At 42.6% G+C, this 18,785-nt stretch overlaps 1 protein-coding gene across 6 annotated transcripts in view; it reads right to left on the bottom strand.

The window, feature by feature from the left end:
• CHD1 (chromodomain helicase DNA binding protein 1) overlaps positions 1-18,785 on the bottom strand; it is a 621,819-nt gene that overhangs the window by 193,629 nt on the left and 409,405 nt on the right. For all 6 annotated transcript variants that reach the window (XM_033962744.1, XM_033963070.1, XM_033962661.1 and 3 more), the window contains one exon: positions 3,132-3,262. In XM_033962744.1, coding sequence (XP_033818635.1) covers positions 3,132-3,262 — 131 coding nt within the window. The remainder of the gene's footprint in view (positions 1-3,131; positions 3,263-18,785) is intronic.

The raw sequence follows: 18,785 nt of genomic DNA, 5'->3' as shown, positions 1-18,785 counted from the left end.
GTAGGCATTTTTTGTCTTATATATATCTGATATTTGTGTTGTCCTCACTTATGTTTCTTTTTATTTCTGTATTTCTTTCCTATTATACTTAACAAGTGCCCCTAGCCCTTTTGCCTGATGTTTGTTTGCATGAAGGAGTTAAGTACAGAAAGTGTCAAATATCTGAGGGTATTTTCTGTTTCCAACCTACTGGTGATGAAGTTTAAAAGTGGGCGGAAATCTGCATTGATAATGTTGAGGGTCCACTTATCAACCAGACTCTTATTGTAGACCCCACTCGCCCAGTGTCTTTGTATTGCGATACATTTGTGCTATTTGATGTTGCCCAGGGTCATGATTTTGCCCCTAAATTAGTTTTGTGTGGCTCCCTAGATTGATAGCGTTATTATACCAAATGTGCTAAGTATATATGTCTGTATAACCTGATGCCTTTAAGAACTGCCCCTATGAGGAAACCTTCACTAATGGTGGAGCCTGTCCTTTATGAGAAAGTATCTTGTGGGCTACCTACAATAACCCACACAAATATCCCCCTAATGCCCCCTCTGCCTCCATTACTATAGGTCCTAGCTCCGGCTTCTTGTGTACTACAGGCCACTGTAATCCCATGGTTTTCACTATCACTGACCCATATAACTGGAATGCCAATGTCCAAGTCCAGAAGGCCAGAGACCGCATGGCATTGTATATTGATGGTAAAAGGTGAGACCCAGGTACTGTTGTATATGTCCGAATTGTATTCCACTCATGTGCTCCTGTCCATCACTCTGTGGTGTTTCCCCAGTTTTATGAAATTATGAAAGTAGATACTGATATCCTGTAATCACTAGAAATCTGTTTATACAGTTTGCTGAAACTATAGGTCAGACTCTTAATGTTAGCAATTGTTTTGTATGAGGAGGGACTGGTATGGGAGAACAGTGGCTATGGGAGGCAAAGCAGCTGGACATGTTAAACCTGACTTCACAGACCCTCACTTTTACGTCAGGTCCACAACCTTCACAATGGGCCTTGTGAACCTCCATTGTTGCTTCCCACTGTCTTCAGCGCCCTTCAGACACTGCTTAATGGAACTTCCTATGAATGATGGTCAGCTCCTGATAGTTGATATTGGCTCTGTGATCTGTTTGCCTACTCTTGGTTGTCTGCTAACTGGACTGGTACATGTGTACTTTGCATGATCCGTCCCAGCTTCTTCCTGTTACCGCTGGCTGATGGTGAACACCTGGGAGCCCCTGTATTCAACATCAGGGGTCGCCAAAAGCGGTCTAAGAACATAAGAAGTTGCCACCACTGGGTCAGACCAGAGGTCCATCGCGCCCAGCGGTCCGCTCCCGCGGCGGCCCATCAGGTCTATGACCTGTGATGTGGTTCCTGTCCATTTCTGTAACCTACCTCTTCTTTTTATCTACTTCCACCAATTCCCTTAAAATAGGTGAATGGGGTGATGACTGTCCTGCAGAATGGATCATTGCTGTTTACGGACCTGCCACATGGACCGAGGACGACACCTGGGGCTATCGGACCCCAATCTATATGCTGAACTGCATTATTCGTCTACAAGCTGTATTCGAACTGATAACTAATGAGACCACCCGAGCTTTGAGTACCATTGGCAGAGCGAATGCTAAAATGCGCACTGCTATCTATCAGAACTGCCTAGTTCTAGACAGAAGGCGGTGTCTGTGGTAAATTCAACCTCTTCAACTACTGCCTTGAACTTGAGTAAAGTGATTGAGGACGATATGGATCGTATCACCAAACTGGCTCATGTTCCTGACCAGACCTGGCGTGACCTTACTGCAGACTGGATCTCTGGTACCTTCGGCTCCTGGTTGCCCTCTGGTTCAGCACTGAAGACCATCTTTCTGGTTGCCGCCCTGTCTTCTCTGCTCCTTTGCTGCCTGCCCTGTGTGGTCCCCATAGCCATAAAGCTGCTCCACTGAACTATGGACTCTGCTGTCAACCGTTCTACTGCTGCATTGGCCCTTGCCCTCTCCCAGTATCGTCCCTTACCCACTGGGGACCCTGACTTTCCTGACCCCTAACTTTATTTTGTCAGGCTTGGCTCCTTAGGTACACCAGCCTGAAAGGGGGGAATGTAGGGTCATGAAATGGTTAACTGTTGTTTAAAATATTGCTCTGGCCTACCTAGCTGAAAACAGTGTACAATCTACTGTCCTCATCTGCCTAAAATGTATGTCCCTACCTTACCACATTGTAAGCTAAATAGATAAGAGTTTGAGCCATGATGCACCCTGCCCTTCTGTACATGTAACATTTAGACCTGTAAGATTTAGATAAGCAGAGAAATGAGCTAGTTTCCTAAAGGACTATAAGTTGTATCCCTGAACCTATCATAAGTGCTGGCTTAGGAACAATAATAATTGTAGAAAAGTTATAGAACTAACAAATGAAAATTGTAGTTTTTGCATATATTAGTTTGCATATGTTTAGTGAAAAGGGCATAAAAGTCCATGCATTTCCTGATTCTAACACTCTAGTAGGCAGGCTGTGTTAACTGCACTAGAGTCCAGTATGCTGTAATAAACCTCTTGTACTTTCTTCACGCCTCTGACTTTGTGTGTCCAAGTGACCTTTCAATACCACCATCTCTCTAAAGATTATGCTGTACGTGAAGGGCTGCAGAAGTCATAAACATTTCACTGTGAAATTATAAGTGCTTCATCGTTTCAGTACAAAATAAAGTGTGCTTACATACACAGTGTCCAGAAAAAAAAGTACCCCAACATTTTTTCAAATACCCAAAAGTGTCCTACTGCAGTAAAAGGTTTTGTCTGAAATTAAAGACATTTCTGGGTACTTCATTTTTTAACAGGATGGAGCTCCAGTGCCTCAAGCTCACAAATCAATTGAGATCTTAATTCATTAACAGCTGAGTAGGGTCAAATATTTTGTGAATGTGTTAAGGTTGAAGGACAATTTGAACACAAATTATGAAGAAAAAAACAATTATACTAAATATTTAAACAATTGCAAAGTATCTGGAAATTATGTAAGGGGTTCTGTTTTTTTCAGGATAGTAGACATTTTATTGTACCCCATGCAGAATTGTTGGATTCTGCAGGCAATATATTTAAAATAAATAAATGTTTTCTGTTGTAACATACCTGTTCTTTCTGGTCCTGAGGTACTGTCTTTCAAAGCTTTAATGCAGCCATTGTGCACTAGTTCCCCAAGGCGTCGAAGGTCAGTCTCTGATTTATCAACCAATTCAGAATCACGAGCTATGGCATCCAACCTGTACATAAGAACATAAGAATAGCCATACTAGGACAGACCAATGGTCCATCTAGCCAACACAGGTTGCAAGTACCTGGTAGAAACTCAAATAAATCAACATTCCACACTACCAATCCCAGGGCAAACAGTGGTTTCCCCCATGTCTATCTCAATAGCAGATTATGGACTTTATCTCCAGGAACATGTCCAAACCTGTTTTAGACCCAGATTTGCTAACTGCTGTTACCACATCTTTAGCTATTCAGAGTGAAAAAAATTTCTCCTATTCAATTTAAAAGCATTTTTTGTACTTTTCGAAAGAATAAAGCCGTCTTCTATCAAACTGCGATAGCAGTTTTTAGCGCAGAGAGCCACGCTGAATGGCCCGAACTGCTCCCGGCGCTCATTGAGTTCCTATGAGCGTCGGGAGCAGCGCAGGCCATTCAGCATGGCTCCCCGCGCTTAAAACTGCTATTTGCAGTTTGATAGAAGAGGGCCTAAATAATTGATTCACTTTTACCTCTTTCATATCCCTCCTCAGCGTCCCTCTTCTAAGCTGAAGAGACCTAACCTCTTTAGCCTTTTCTCATGTGAAAGGAATTCCATCCCCTTTATCATTCTGGTCACTCTTCTTTGAACCTTTTCTAATACCGTTGTATCTTTTTTAGATTCAGTGACGAGAATTAAACCCAACAGTAAAAGTGATTTTCCAGTTTCCTTATATATCACAATTCTTGGGGATCATGTGAAAGAATCAAACACTTAATAGTTTATGCAGGATTTAAGAAATATTTAGACAAATTTCCCAAATTTTTATCCAATAAGACTACAGTTTAACACTTAAAAATTGACATTACCCCAAATCATAAAAATCAAAGTATCAAACTTCATGTTCCTCCTCTCTCATCAAATTTCCCTCTCTTCCCATCTATATAAAACCATGAAAGCAAAAGAAGTAGCAGTGAGCACAAGAGTCTTGTCTCAGGGCTAGATTCTCAAAACTTTGTGGTAAAAACCGATCGGCCACCGCCGCAGGTATTATTGTAGTGATTTTAAAAAGGTGAGTCATTCTCAAAAAACTGTGCATGCAAATGAGGTTGACAGAGAGTAGTGAAGTTTCTCTAAATTTACATGAGATGAGTCGCTGGTGATAGTGATCGGCATATGTGCAGAATACATCAAGAAAGAGGCATGTGCGTGATTTGTTTGAGCATAAAATATACTCACGCCATATGCACGTGACACATGCAACTGTAGCCGTTGGGTGCTCGTGTCACAAAAACAGATAAAACTACTATAATTCATGTAAATCTTGTAATTTGTTTTTAACATCATATTTTACCATGAACTACAACTGAAGGAGTCTGGGACTGGTTTTCCAAGTGTTGAACTGAGTTTTCTCTTTAATAAAATGCTGAATTATGTTTAGCTGCAGTCCTAACTTATCTGATGTTCTAGCCTGCCTGCACTGGGTGTTAGCTTGGGCATTTTAGCTTCTTATGCTTATCTCAGCATACACAATATTGTATTACGCCCTCCTGGACATGTAACAGAAAGACTGCAGAGTTAGATAAGTGACCTGCTAGTGTGAGCTTAGAACCAATGAGTGTTAAGAAAAGTAACACGTGAAAAGCTTTTTCTAGAATTCAGTTGTATAGCCAGAAAAATGAATAAATATCTCTTTAACTTCCTGGTTTCGGCACTTCTGAGCCAGCTTGGAGCTCAGGGGTCCGCATATGCTGAATAAACCATCTGTGCTTTCAAGTCTCTAAGTTTTTTTTCTGCCCAAAGTGACCTTTCACAACCAGAAACACAAAAGAAACAGATATAATACACACGCTCAAGAAGTGTGCTTTTGTCCAACTCCCCAAAGACTATAATTTATGTGAATTGTGTAATTTTTATTTTGTTTCATTAGCCACAGTCAAAACATATGCCAGAGATGCGCTGTTCACAGTGTTGGCACAGTACCAGCATCCCAGGACCAGTCGCTGATTTTTGCTCGCCAAAAGCTGACGTTGCTCTTTGAGAATCACTTGGTGATGTTGTAGAATCCATTGAGTGCTCATTTAAATACTGATGAGCCTTTTTGGATGGCAGAATCAGAGACTGCTAGGAAGCTCGGAAAAGACCATGGTAACTCGTTTTGATAATCTGCCATTAAAATACATGCATGCTAAACCAGCTGGAACCAGTTTAGCGAACGCGTTAAAGGTAACCTTAAGTTTTGAGAATCTGACCCTCAGTGTGCATTTACAGATCCCAATGCTCTATACAAGTTTTCAGTCTAACAGGAAGTCTTCAAAAGAAGAGAAGGAAGGACCTGCGAACCTTCAATGAATCACAAACTCCATACTGACTGGTACTACTAGGCACAGTCTCAGTGAAGGTCCAGGGGGGGAAAAACAGCAGCTCTGTTTCTGTAATCTACTAAGGTAAGCCCATTTGAGCTTCTAACCTACAGTTTGGGAACCACTGATTTAGGACAGGGTACAGGGTGCAACCCTTGAGGATAAGAAACAACCAAAATCCACAGAGAGCGAAGAAGAGAGAAAAAGACTAGAGATGAAGAGGACCGGAAGGGGTATCAGACAACCCGACACTCAACAATAGAGTGCTGGGAGCGAATCCTCATTTAACCCCACGGAACCTCCACCACCTCGTTATATGAGTTATATTTTTTTCATAAATTCTAATACTTTTGTACTTAGCTAAATAGCTCATTGGTTTAATGTTTGTAAGGCCATTAAAGTTGCTTGTATTGCATGTCAATTAAACATAACTTAGCTTTTATTTTCAGCAAAATCCTTCCCCTGAACGCCAATTTTGCTGAAAATAAAAGCTAAGTTATGTTTAATTGACATGCAATACAAGCAACTTTAATGGCCTTACAAACATTAAACCAATGAGCTATTTAGCTAAGTACCAAAGTATTAGAATTTATGAAAAAAATATAACTCATATAACGAGGTGGTGGAGGTTCCGTGGGGTTAAATGAGGATTCGCTCCAAGCACTCTATTGTTGAGTGTCGGGTTGTCTGATACCCCTTCCGGTCCTCTTCATCTCTAGTCTTTTTCTCTCTTCTTCGCTCTCTGTGGATTTTGGTTGTTTCTTATTGGAATTTTTTATACAGAAGATTGTGGAGTTGTTAACCCTTGAGGATAGGCATGCTGCAGAGAAGGGGTATACATGCAGAAGCAACCAATTTCCTTCACAGGATGTGATGCTTTTTTTTTCTGCTGTAGCTATGGGAACCTGTAAGTCAGCAAGCTGCAGGAATGAGAGGAAAACACATGAGAAACTGTTTCATGCCTGCACTCTTTTCCTGTCATCCTCATGCTTAAGCCCTGTCTTTTACTTGACTTGGGTCACTCCCTCCTCCCCAATTAAAGAAAATATTGCTGGGAAGGAAATAGCAACACTCACCCTGCAAGACATGTGAGAACTCCATATTCTGATCCAATTAGGAGCAACCTAATGATTAATACCTAAAAACCAGGGGATCCAGGTTCAATTCCCACTACAGCTCCTTGTGACTCTGGCCAAGTCACTTAACCCTCTACTGCCCCAGGTACAAAAGAAGCAAGTCACTTAACCCTTTACTGCCCCAGGTACAAAAGAAGTATCTGTATATAATATATAAAGTGCTTTAATTGGACCACAGAAGGTGGTATATCAATTCCCATCCCCTATCCCATATTTCCATGAGTTTAACTATTCCCCAGCCTTGCCTGCCTGGTGTCATTGTTCCCTCTAAGTAACATAGCTATGCACTTTCTCTTAAGAAGCAGCAGTTTTGCCCACCTGTGTAGCAGGCGCACTGGGACCTGCTCCTCCTCCCACTACTACCTCCTCAAATCATCATCAGCAACAAAATAAAACACAGCCATCACAAGACTGACTGCATATTTGTGGTGTCTATCCCCAACACCTCTGACATCATTTGCCTATTCTGGAGTAGAGCCTGCAACCACAAATACAGTATACAGAAATGGCCCATGATGGCTGTGCTTTATTTTGTGGCTGCTACTGCTGCTGATCTTGGAGGAGGAATAGCAGCAGCAGGGTTGTAGGGTGGGAGATAGATGCTGGATGGATGAGTCAAAGAGAGGCTGGAATAAAGGGTAGATGGAAGGGTCAGAAAGAAGGGGTGTTTGCTGGATGGAAGCAGGGGGAAAAAAAGGTGAGAGATTGGATGGAAGTGGGATGAGAAAAAGAGGGCACTTGTGGGATGGAAAAGGGAGAAAAAAGGGTAGGCAATGAATAGAAGAGGAAGAGAAAAAAAATTACCGGTAGATGTTGGATAGAAGGAGGGGGGAAGAGGATAGAGTTGGTAAGAGACAGGGAAATAACAGGAAGTGAAATAGAAGAGCTGGGATGAGGAAGAGAGGTGACAAACTGTAGACAGACACAGTGAAAAGAGGAGGAATGGATAGTAAGAAAATTAAAACTAGATAGAGGCAGAAAATAAACTGAAGAAAGCTAAAATGAAACGGGGGAGAGAAAAACAACAAATGGACATGAAATCCTGACAAGAGAGTTAAGAGAAGATGAGGAAAGCAAAAACCATAGAGATCTGGGCCAATACAATTGGTCAGACAACAAAGGTAAAAAAAAAAAAAGTATTCTTAGTTTAAGATAAAGTAGTAAGGTAGCTATGCTAAAAAATAAAAAAATCAGAATCCCCACTGGCACCTGAACAGTGGATTGGATTAGGAGAAATTCAGGATGCGGGGGAGGGGAGGTAATAAAGCAATATGAGTTTGTGGGACATTACAAGAGCACAAGCTTTCTGCAAATGCTGGGATATTTTTTTTCTACGAAGTGGGAGAGATAATAGGGGGGGAGAGGAATAATTTTGGAATTTGGGATAATACACTGACATATTAGATTATTTGCAGACTTGTTTTATTTTGATGTATCATTCTTGGATTAATGCTGGGGAGGGGAGAGGATTGAGGTTGGGGTGAAGGGAGATTGGGGCATTTTGATTTATCTAAATATGCAAAATAAACTGTTTTGCAAATTTTTTAATTTTCATTCAATAAAAAATGTTGAAAATTATAAAATGGAAATAAGGTGTTTCTTTTAATTGGATGAATTTCATAACCTTTTTGACTAACTTTCAGAAGCCAAAATCTTCTTCCTCGAGTCAGGAAAGGATACCTAACAGCAGTAAACTGTACTGACCTAAGGAAGGGTGGTTTTGGCTTCTGAAAACTAATTGAAAAATGTATTTAGTTCAATAAAATGGTATCTTATTTTCCATTTTTTATTTGTATTTGTTCATTTGTAATACAATGATTGGAATCTGTCAGTTTTTGAAACTTACGACTACCATCTTTATACTTTGCACAGAATAGAGGGGGTCATGCATCACTGTTTCTTTTTCTCTGGGGTTGCACTGTATACAGAATCGAGTTCAGTTAAAATTTTTATTTCTATATTTAGCTCCTGGTTACTTTTTCTATACTGGGTGAGGGTCTGTGTCCTCTGTGTGTGAAAGAGACATGGTTTCTGACTGCAGGATCAATCTGTACTAATTTGGCTTGTTTAGTTTTCCAATGGGTTTATTAATGTTCTAGTGCCCACTGCGGTGTTTGTGATTTTGTCTTTTCCCTGTTTTGTAATTCAAGGAAATTACTGCTATTATAGTATGCTGGAATTGCTCTGTAGGTCCTGAGTGACATTTGTAGTGTTTTGTGTTACTTCACACTATGCCTACTATTGTATTTTGGACTTGGATTTACACTATGTACATCTTTCTCATTAATATCACATTCAGGTACAGTAGGTATTTTCCTGTCCCTTGAAGGCTTACAATTACGGTAAAGCTTTGTATCTGAGGTAATGGTGGGTTACGGGACTTGTCCAAAATCTCAAGGAGCATCAGTGCAGTGGGAGTATCAGAAGAGGTGCTGTGAGTCAACTTCAAGACAGAGAGAGAGCTTCACTGGTAAGAATTTTGCTAGGAAGTTGCTTATATACTTGGGAAAGGATAGATTTAAAGTAAATTAAATAAGTCCAGGGACTTTATTTTACGTATTCTACTCATTTTGCAGTGGAGTTTTAAGAGAAAGCTTTTCTTAGCATAGAATGTCTGTTACAGTTCATAGGCTAGCATTTAAAGAGATTATTTTAGGATTGCAATAGTATAAAGCTCAACTAAGAAGCACAGAACACCTCAATTTAGAGTGGGTGTCTAACCTGCGGCCCCGTGAAGTATTTTGTGCAGTCCCGGGTCAAGGGCCATGCAGTGTTTTCCTCTGCTGCCCTTGGGTGTTTACTGTCTTGCTGGCTCCCTCCTCTGTCTTGCTGCAGCGTTTGCGCGACCCTAGAAAAAATTTTTCGGCTAATGCGGCCCAGGGAAGCCAAAATGTTGGACACCCCTGGTTTAGACTTTAATTCCCTACCGCCACCCTTAGCTTTACCTCTGATTTATAGGCCCTTGAACCAATTAAAAGGTTACAAAAATAATTAGCTCTTAGAAATATAACCTATTAGGATCCTTAGAGAGGAACCTATCAATAACATTGCAAAATAAAAACTAAATATTACCGTAGCTTAACATATAACTAGCAATCTTAGGTGACCTAATCCTAGTATACATATTCCCACTCCCTTAGTAACCTAACAAAGGATTCATCAATATCAAGATGCAGACAGCAGTGCAATGGGGGCTTTCCAGTCTTTTGCACTGAGTGTCACATATTTAACTATCTCCCAGGTGGTGAGAGGTCTTCTGTGTGTACTAAATACAAAGAGCTCCTAACTCTTGGGGAATGGGACTGATCTCTTGAGGCTAGAAAACAGACTTGGAGAAGCCGAGGGAGAAAGAGAGGAACATAGAGGAGACCTACAGGGACGTTGCAGAGAAGTCCCACCTCCAGTCTGGCAGCCCCAGTGCTGGCTTGGAGGGATGTCATCTTATAGGAGAGTATCACCCTGGTGAAGTAAAAAAAAACAATCAAACTGTAGCCAGTATGTGCCTGCTAGGGGATGCAATATCCTCTCACATTGAGGATGTGTCTCCAGGGGCTTCTGCTCAAGAGGGAAGGGTTAGGACAACCAATGCAGTGGGAGATTCAATCATTAAGAATGCAGATAGCTGAGTGGCTTGGATCACTTGGGGCTAGATTCACTAAGCAAACCAATCGTGTACCGATCGGTTTGCGAGCACTTTGTGACCCGATTTTCCTCAGACTCGATTCACTAACCTCTGTCCTGATCATCCTCTGATCCGCGCATGCAAATGAAGGGGGAACGGCATTCAAATGCAGACAGGAAGCGATTCATTAAAATAAAAAAGCAACACCAACTGGGTTGACCAATCCAAAATAAGTGACTGCTGAGGACCAGTCGTTGAGGTCCTTTCCAACTGACCTGCCTTTTGCCGCCCTGCTCTCTGCACAGATCTTGTGGTCTGCCTCAACTCGCCGCCCTGCTCTTGCCCCGAATCTCTCCTGCCTGCCGCCCCAACTCGCCACCCTGCTCTTGACCCGAATCTCTCCTGCCTGCTGCCCTGACTTTCCTGTCCTTCCCCGCACTGCGAGCCCGTGGTTTTAACTCATGGGTTTAAAGTGGGTTAAAACCACAGGCTCACTGGGCTAATAAAAGTTTTAAAAAAAGTTAAAAAAAAAAAAGTTGCGGTTCTAGACGGCTCTTAGACGCATGCACAGACCATCTGCAGATGGTCTGCATATGCGTCGGGATCGCACACTAGCAATCCGTGTGGTCGAAGGGGGGCGTTCCTCCGATCACTCTCATTTTAATTTTTTGGTTTTGTAAATTGGTCGTGCCTGCACAAATCGGCCATGCAAAGGTTAGTGAATCTAGTCCTTGGTCATTTGCTTGCCTGGTGCGAAGGTAGCAGACCAAAAGCGTGAGTTAGATAAGATTATAGACAGCTCTGGGAGGTGTCTGTTGTCTTGACATAGGGAAATGTGGTAGAGAGGTTCAGAAAGCCAAATTTAGACTCAGGTAGGAAGTTTATATCCAGCACCTCCAGGGTAACATTTTCAGAAATGCTTCCTTTTCCATGCGCAGGACCCAAGAGACAGAAGAAGATGTAAGAGTTCTACCTAAACCAAAAATGGTTTTCAAGGGTAATGATGCGGAGGAACTGAAAGAAATCTTGGTGAACTTGAAGATGTCCTGAGTCAAATCAACAACTTAAAGAGTGATAAATCACCTGGATTAGACGGTATACATCCCAGGGTACTGAAAGAACTCAAACATGAAATTGCTGATCTGCTGGTAGTGAACACTTCAGCTGACAACCTATTGCTGTACTACCTGAGGATTGGAGGGTCGCTAATGTTACGCCAATTTTTATAAAAGGGTTTCAGAGGTGATCTAGGAAATTACAGACTGGTGAGCTGGGAAAAATAGTTGAAACCATTATATCTATAAAAAATAAATGGTTTAATGGGAGAGTCAGAATGGGTTCAGTCAAGGGAAGTCTGGCCTCATCAGTTTGCTGCACTTCTTTGAAAGCGTGAATAAACATGTGGATAAAGGTCTGCTGGTTGTCGTAGTGTATCTAGATTTTCAGAAAGTTTTTGACAAGTTACTCATGAGATGCTCCTGAGAAAATTAAAGAGTCATGAGATAGGAAGCAATGTTTTTTTGTGGCTCAGAAATTGGTTATTGGACAGAAAACAGAGAGGGTGGGGTTAAATGGCCATTTTTCTCAATGGAAGAGGATAAATAATGGAGTGCTGCAGGGAGATGCACTGGGACCAATGCTATTTAACATATTTATAAATGATCTGGAAATTGGAACGAGTAAGATAATTATATTTGCAGATGATACTAAACTGTTCAAAGTTGTTAAAATGCATGCAGATTGTGAAAAACTGCAAGCAGACCTTAGGAAATTGGAAGACCAGGCATTTAAATGGCAGATGAAATTTAATTTAGACAAATACAAAGTGATGCACATTGGAAAATAACCCAAATCATAGTTACCAGACGCAAGGGTTCATCTTATGGGTCAGCGCCCAAGAAAAAGATCTAAGTGTCATCATGGACAATACACTGAAACCGTCCCCCCAATGTACGGCGGCAGCCATAAAAGTAAACACGATGCTAGGAATTATTAAAAAGGGATGGTAAATAAGTAAGTCTGCATATGGCCTGGGGAGAGTTTCAATGACTGGGAGGGTGTAGATGGACTGGAGTGAGCTTTGACTGAGACTTCAGCAGTTGGAACCTAAGCACAGTACCGGGTAGAGCTTTGGATTCTTGCCCAGAAATAGCTAAGAAGAAAAAAATTAAATAAAAAAATTTTTTTTAAATTGAATCAGGTTGGGCAGACTGGATGGACCATCTGGCTCTTTATCTGCCATCATCTACTATGTTACAATGTATGTTATAATGCCTCTGTATCGTTCCATGGTGTGACCTCACCTTTAATGCAATACTCAATTTTGGTTGCTGTAAAGGTTCAAAGAACAGTGACCAAGCTTATAAAGAAGATGGAACTATTCTTATATGAGGAAAGACTAGAGGTTAGGGCTCTTCAGCTTGGAAAAGAGATGGCTGAGGGGAGATATGATTGAAGTCTACAAAATCCTGAGTGTGTAGAACAGGTACAAGTGAATCAATTTTTTACTCCCATCAAAAAGTCTAGGGGGTCACTCAAAGTTACAGGGAAATATTCTTAAAACCAATAGGAGGAAATATTTTTTTCACTCAGAGAATAGTTAAGCTCTGTAAAATGATACCAGAGGATTTAATAGCGGTTAACATAGTTGGTTTTAAAAAAAGGTTTGGAGAAGTTCATGGAGGAAAAGTCTACAGTCTGCTATTGATTCAGACATGGGGAAGCCACTGCTTGCCCTGGGTTTCGTAGCATGAAATGTTGCTACTATTTGGGTTTATGTCAGGTACTTGAGACCTGGACTGGTCACCATGGAAGCAGGATACTGGGCTAGATGGATCACTAGCCCAGGATAGCTATTTTTATGAATCTTGGCTTCCCTGTTTCCCAGCCTGCTGCTTTAGACATTAGGTACAGCTAATACATAATCTGTATTGGCTGTACCTAAAGTTTGGTAACTCAACAGCAAATTAAAAGCTAGCAGAGCCGCAGTCTGGCAGCCATCTGGCAACCTACCAAAATCATCAATAGGTAAATTATTTTCCAAGCTTATTTTATATTTGATATATCGCCCCATTGGTTGGAAGTAAATCTCAGAATTTCTATTACAGTATTATTATAGTTCATATGGCCAACAGGAAGACAAAGCCAAGTTGTCAACCTGTACATATTTCCAGACTGCAATAAATGCTACTCTCTAATATATTTTGATTTTTGGTACATAGTTCTCTGGTGTGCATATAGTGTTTATGTGTATAATGCCATCAGTAACGGAGATACTAGCCCCCCTACCCCACCCCCACCTTTTACAAAAGTGTAGTGTGGTTTTTAGAGCTGGCTGCGGCAGTAAGAGCTCCAACGCTCATAGAATTCTTATGAGCATAGGAGCTGTTACCACAATAGCTGGCGCTACAAACCGCGCTACACTTTTGAAAAAAGGGGTGGGTGGGGGTGGGGGGAAGATAGGTGAGGCAGCTGGTAACAGTGAATTAATTCTTCCTTGCTGTGTCCAAAAGTACCCCTACTGTCAACCCTCTCCCCCCACCCCCTTTTTTTTTTTTTCTAAGTGTGGTGTTCATATAAGGGGAACAGTATTCCTTTTTAAGCTCTGTTAAACATCTAGTATCTGAATAAAATTCAGAGTAACTATAAACTTTATGCGAACAAGTACGGAAAGCATGCAGAGTAGGGCTCATAGCATTTTCTATCCTCGAGAAGGAACGAGTGTGTATGTGTGCGCACAATATCTGTGTATCTGTAAGAAGTGTTCATAAGTCAATGCAACAGAAAATCTTTGCTCACATCAACTCAGTCCTTAGAGGAAACATTGGCTGGTGCTCCCAAATTGATAGCAGTAACTCATAAAAAAGCCGTGTATCTGCTTGAGGCACAAGGTAATGGCAAGCATGCCACTTGAATCCAAAGAATAGACACTGAGCTGCATGTGCAGTCCCAGACAAGAATGGAAGAGAAACTAGTGATGAGGGGGTCTGCCAGTACTGGTTTATGGATCTCAAAGAAGAATTTGTAGTTTCTAAAAGTAAGGTGCTGGCAAAAGTAGGCAACTTGAGTGAAAAGATGGGAGAGATAACTTGAAGACACTGAGATGAGCATGGAAGAATGGAGAAAAACATAAGAATTGCCATACTGGGACAGAGTTAAGGTCCATCAAACTCAGTATTCTGTTTCCAACAGTGGCCAACCCAAGTCCCAAGCACCTAGCTAGATCCCAAGTAGCAAAACAGAGTCTATGTTGCTTATCCTAGGAATAAAGCAGTGAATTTTCCCAAGCTAACTCAATAATGGCCTATGGACTTCTCTTTTAGGAAATTATCCAAACCATTTTTAAACCCCACTAAGCTAACTGATTTCACCACATTCTCTGGCAACAAATTCCAGAGTTTAATTACACGTTGTGTGAAGAAATATTTTCTATGGTTTGTTTTAAATCTACTACTTAGTAGATTCATTACATGTTCCCTAGTCTTAGTATTTTTGGAAAGAGTGAACAAGCAATTCACATTTACCCTTTTCCACACCACTCATAATTTTATAGACCTCTATCATATCATCTCTGAGCCACCTCTTCTCCAAGCTGAAGAGCCCTAGCTGATGCAAACATTACAAACCGAGGAAAAACAAATGCAAGAAGATAGAGGAGATAGAAAATAAATAGAATGTGCAGAAATAATCTATATACATATGTGCTTAACTGGAGATTTATAAGAACTGTAAACTAGTGGCACAAAAAAAAATGTGATGAAGTGCTATAAGCTGAGAAACTGTAGACTACAGAGCTCTGATATGAAATTATACCAGACAGCTGCATGAGAACGGGGCAATGGGAATCCCAAAGAGTCCACGGGGATCCCGCCAGGTCCCCAGGGATCATCCAGGAATCCCCTTCAGAATCATGGAAATTCCGCAGGGATGTGAATGGTTAGTTCGGGGCTCCCATGGGTGTACTACCTTCCTCCAGGTCCAGCAGCACTTGCTCTCTTCAGGCCTGCTGGCAGCGTTCCTTTCTACATGCTGCAGATGGCTAACTTGGAAGCTTTCCCTCTGACATGTTTTGCATTAAAGGGAAGCCCTCCTTCTGACGAATGTGGAGTTCCTTAACTGAAGATTTATAAGGATTAAACTAGTGGCACAAAAAATATATGCTGAAGTGCTATAAGATGAGAAACTATGAACTACAGTGCTCTGATGTGAAATTATATTGGACAGCTGAAGTGGAATTGGGGCAACAGGAATCCCCTCCAGACTAGAGGGGATGGGAATGGTTAGCTTGGGGCTACTGCAGGTGTACTACCTTCCTCCAAGTCCAGCAGCACTTGCTCTCTTCAGGCCTGCCAGCAGCCCTATACGCTGCAAGTGGCTAACCAGGAAGCAGTTTTACAATTGGACAATGGGTGACTAGTTTACGACAACCGTTTGTAGGATCATAAGAACATAAGAATTGCCGCTGTTGAGTCAGACCAGTGGTCCATCGTGCCCAGCAGTCCGCTCTCACGGCGGCCCCTAAGTCAAAGACCAGTGCCCTAACTGAGATCAAGCCTACCTGCGTACGTTCCGGTTCAGCAGGAACTTGTCTAACTTTGTCTTGAATCCCTGGAGGGTGTTTTCCCCTATAACAGCCTCCGGAAGAGCATTCTAGTTTTCCACCACTCTCTGGGTGAAGAACTTCCTTACGTTTGTATGGAATCTATCCCCTTTTAACTTTAGAGAGTGCCCTCTTGTTCTCTCTACCTTGGAGAGGGTGAACAACTTGTCTCTATCTACTAGTGCTGCCCGATCCAGGAAAAAAAATTTCGATTTGATTCAGCCTATTGAATCGATTTTTCAATTCGATTCGATTTTCCTGCCCAATTGAGTGTTTTTTTTTCAAACATCCTGATGGGTTTATTTTATAGCCTCTTCACTCCCTTTGCCTTCTCCTAACCACAATGGCGCTGTGATGTAAACAAAATAAACAAACAAAAAAGACTTTTCCTCTCTCTGTTAAATCCTAGCTCACGTTTGCGGTCTAACAAAAGCTCTGGCAGGATACACTTTTCAAATCTGACATATTGTAATCACAAAACAGAAAATAAAATTATTTTTTCTACCTTTTGTTGTCTGATCAATATTCAAATCCTGGTCCCAAGCTCTGGTTGTCTTCTGATAACTTGCTTGCCAGGGTCTCCTCCTTTTCTTCTTTCTCCGTGCTAACCATCAATCTTCTATCTCTGTCCTCCCCTTCCGTTTCCCTTCCCTCCCCTGGAGGTCTGGCATCTTTCCTTTTTTCGTCTCCATCCACAGATCCATCTTTTCTCAACTACCCTTTCATCAAGCATCTCTCCGTCCTTTCCCACCAGCTCTCCCATTCTCTTTCTAACTACCTCCTATCCAGTATCTCTATCCCCCCTCTACACCATCCCTTGTATCCAACTTCTCTCCCTTTCTGTTCCTTCCCTCCCTAAATCCCATTATCCACCATCTCTCTCCCACTCCTGTTTTTAGACCCATTATTTCTTCCCCCAAAGTACGGCATATGCACGTATCTTTAAACCCCCCCTTCCCTCCATGTACTTCTACCCCAGGACCCCCTCCCCTTAAGGCCTGTCCCCCCCTGAAGGCCTGCTCCCCCCTGAAGGCCTGCTCCCCCCCTGAAGGCCTGCTCCCCCCTGAAGGCCTGCTCCCCCCTGAAGGCCTGCTCCCCCCCTGAAGGCCTGCTCCCCCCTGAAGGCCTGCACCCCCCCTGAAAGCCTGTCCCCCCTGAAAGCCTACACCCCACCCCTGAAGGCCTGCATCACCCCGAAGGCCTGTCCCACCAAAAGGACTGTACCTCCCCTCTGAAGGTCTACACCCCCCCCCGAAGGACTGTCCCCCCCCCCCGGAAGGCCTGTGTGTTCCCCTCTCATACCCGCACCTCCCTTTACCTGATTGCAGCCTTCAGAAAGGATCGCGGGTACTTTAGCAATCCTTGCAGGTTGCCTTAGGCCTCAGGAGCTGTCATCCTTCTGTCTCGGTCCCGCCCCTCCTCTGACATCAGAGGATCGCGGCAGAGGGATGACAGCTCCAGAGGCCTATGGCAACTGCTTTCTGCCGCAATGAGGTAAAGGGAGGCAAGGGGGGAAGCCGGACACTGCAACACTTCACGACTGACCCTCCCCCCTCGCCCTCTAAAGCAGGAGCGGCAGCGCTGACCAGCAAGAGGCAGTGCTGCCGATCCTGCTTTAGGGGGCGAGGGGGAAGGGCCAGACAGTGAATCAGGAGGCCAATTTTTTTTGGTTTTGAATCGATTTAAATCGATTCACCCGAAATGAATCGGTGAATCGATTTGAATCGTGAATCGGGCAGCACTACTATCTACTAAGTCTATTCCCTTCATTATGTTGAATGTTTCGATCATGTCCCCTCTCAGTTTCCTCTCACAGTACGGCAACTTCTCCAGCCCTTTAACCATTTTAGTCACTCTTCTCTGGACCCTTTCGAGTAGTATCGTGTCCTTCTTCATGTACGGCGACCAATGCTAGACGTAGTATTCCAGGTGGGGGGCGTACCATGGCCCAGTACAGTGGCATGATCCCCTTCTTAACCATTCCTAGCATTCTGTTCTTCCCTTTTGCTGCCACTGCTCATTGCGCGGACGCCTTCATTGACTTGTCGACCAATACTCCCAAGTTTTTTTCCTGGGGGGTCTCTCCAAGTACCGCAACAGACATCCTGTATTCATGTATATGATTTTTGTTACCAACATGCATCACCACGTTAAACCTCATTTACCAGTTCTCGAGCATGTTTATGTCCCGTTGCAGTCTTCACAATCCTTCTGCGTCTTCACTACTCTGAATAGCTTCGTATCGTCCGCAAATTTAATCACCTCGCTCGTCGTACCAATTTCCAGGTCGTTTATAAATATGTCGAAGAGCACGGGTCCAAGCATCAAACCCTGCGGCTTTTCGTGACGCTTTTCCAGTCCGAATATTGTCCATTTACCCCCCATTCTCTGTTTCCTATCCGTCAACCAGTTTTTTATCCACATGAGTATTTCACCCTCGATTCCATGGCTCACAATTTTTCGAAGTAGTCGTTCGTGCGGGACCTTGTCGAACGCCTTCTGAAAATCCAGGTATAAGGGGCTTTTAAGGTGTCGGATTTTTATAAATGTCAATTGTATAGGTTTGCCAATAAAAGCAGTCACCTCTTGGCTCGGATGGCCACTCCTAAAACTGAACGGCTGGGAATCACCACGTTACGAGATTCTCAGGGGATCCTACAGATATTTGTGATATTATGGAGCAGTTTCTAGGGGCCCTTTATGCTGTGCCGAATTCCGATGGCTTGGATGGCGCTGTTTACTTGGACAGTCTGGATTTCCTGAAATTGACTGATCATGACCGTAGTTCTTTGGAGCTGCCCATCTCAGCTGAGGAAGTAGAGTAGGGTATTCGA

This window comes from Geotrypetes seraphini, chromosome 1 (genome assembly GCF_902459505.1).
Source record: "Geotrypetes seraphini chromosome 1, aGeoSer1.1, whole genome shotgun sequence".
In the NCBI taxonomy this organism is placed as follows: Eukaryota; Metazoa; Chordata; class Amphibia; order Gymnophiona; family Dermophiidae; genus Geotrypetes; species Geotrypetes seraphini.
The sequence above is the reverse complement of the archived record's forward strand: the minus strand, read 5'-3'. Positions and strand labels throughout refer to the sequence as shown.